The sequence below is a fragment of the Papilio polytes genome, unplaced genomic scaffold (genome assembly GCF_000836215.1).
Source record: "Papilio polytes unplaced genomic scaffold, Ppol_1.0 DF823288.1, whole genome shotgun sequence".
Classification (NCBI taxonomy): Eukaryota; Metazoa; Arthropoda; class Insecta; order Lepidoptera; family Papilionidae; genus Papilio; species Papilio polytes.
The window spans coordinates 1,802,369-1,802,945 of record NW_013525916.1 but is presented as its reverse complement, the minus strand read 5'-3'; the positions used below and the strand labels follow the sequence as shown (position 1 = coordinate 1,802,945).

The following is a 577-nucleotide window of genomic DNA, read 5'->3' as shown; positions in this document are numbered from 1 at the left end:
TATAACTTGACGGCCGAAAGTAATAAAAAGGCACTACGCTCCTCCCCTCGCATCCCTTTACGTCCCGATCCATTAAAGTGGAGAAATATGTTCTGCGTTACAACCCCCGTGAATTTAATTATTGAGTTTTATGAAAACTGTATTCATTTCGATAGTCTGTGGATACCTTGGAGCCGAGTTTAACGAGCAGTCCCGCAGCGTGCCGGCGCACATTCTTGACGCTGCGCGAGCGCCGGTCCTCGGGCGGCTCACCCTCGTACACCAGCGCCGCGAAGATCTTATCCAGCACGCGCGGCAGCAGCTCCGCGCCCGCCTCGCCCACACCAGGACCTGGGTACATCAATCCAGTACAGCAATCACAACTGGATTACAAAAATGCCTTTGTTTTGTCGGCCATCTTGGATTTAACATGATGTTCTAAACACACACACAATAAGGACACACTAATGAAAGAAAACATGTTATTACTAGATAAAAAAAATGTAATGTTTGTTATGAAGAACGGGACATTCTGACAAGCAGTAGTAGAGTGTCTGTAATTTTGAAGTGATAAATTTTATCATATTCTGGATATTTT

General features: G+C 45.2%; 1 protein-coding gene across 1 annotated transcript in view; it reads right to left on the bottom strand.

The window, feature by feature from the left end:
• Positions 1 to 577, bottom strand: part of LOC106104965 (exportin-5) — an 11,880-nt gene that overhangs the window by 7,041 nt on the left and 4,262 nt on the right. Inside the window, exon 12 of the mRNA XM_013285158.1 lies at positions 167 to 362. Coding sequence (XP_013140612.1) covers positions 167 to 362 — 196 coding nt within the window. The remainder of the gene's footprint in view (positions 1 to 166; positions 363 to 577) is intronic.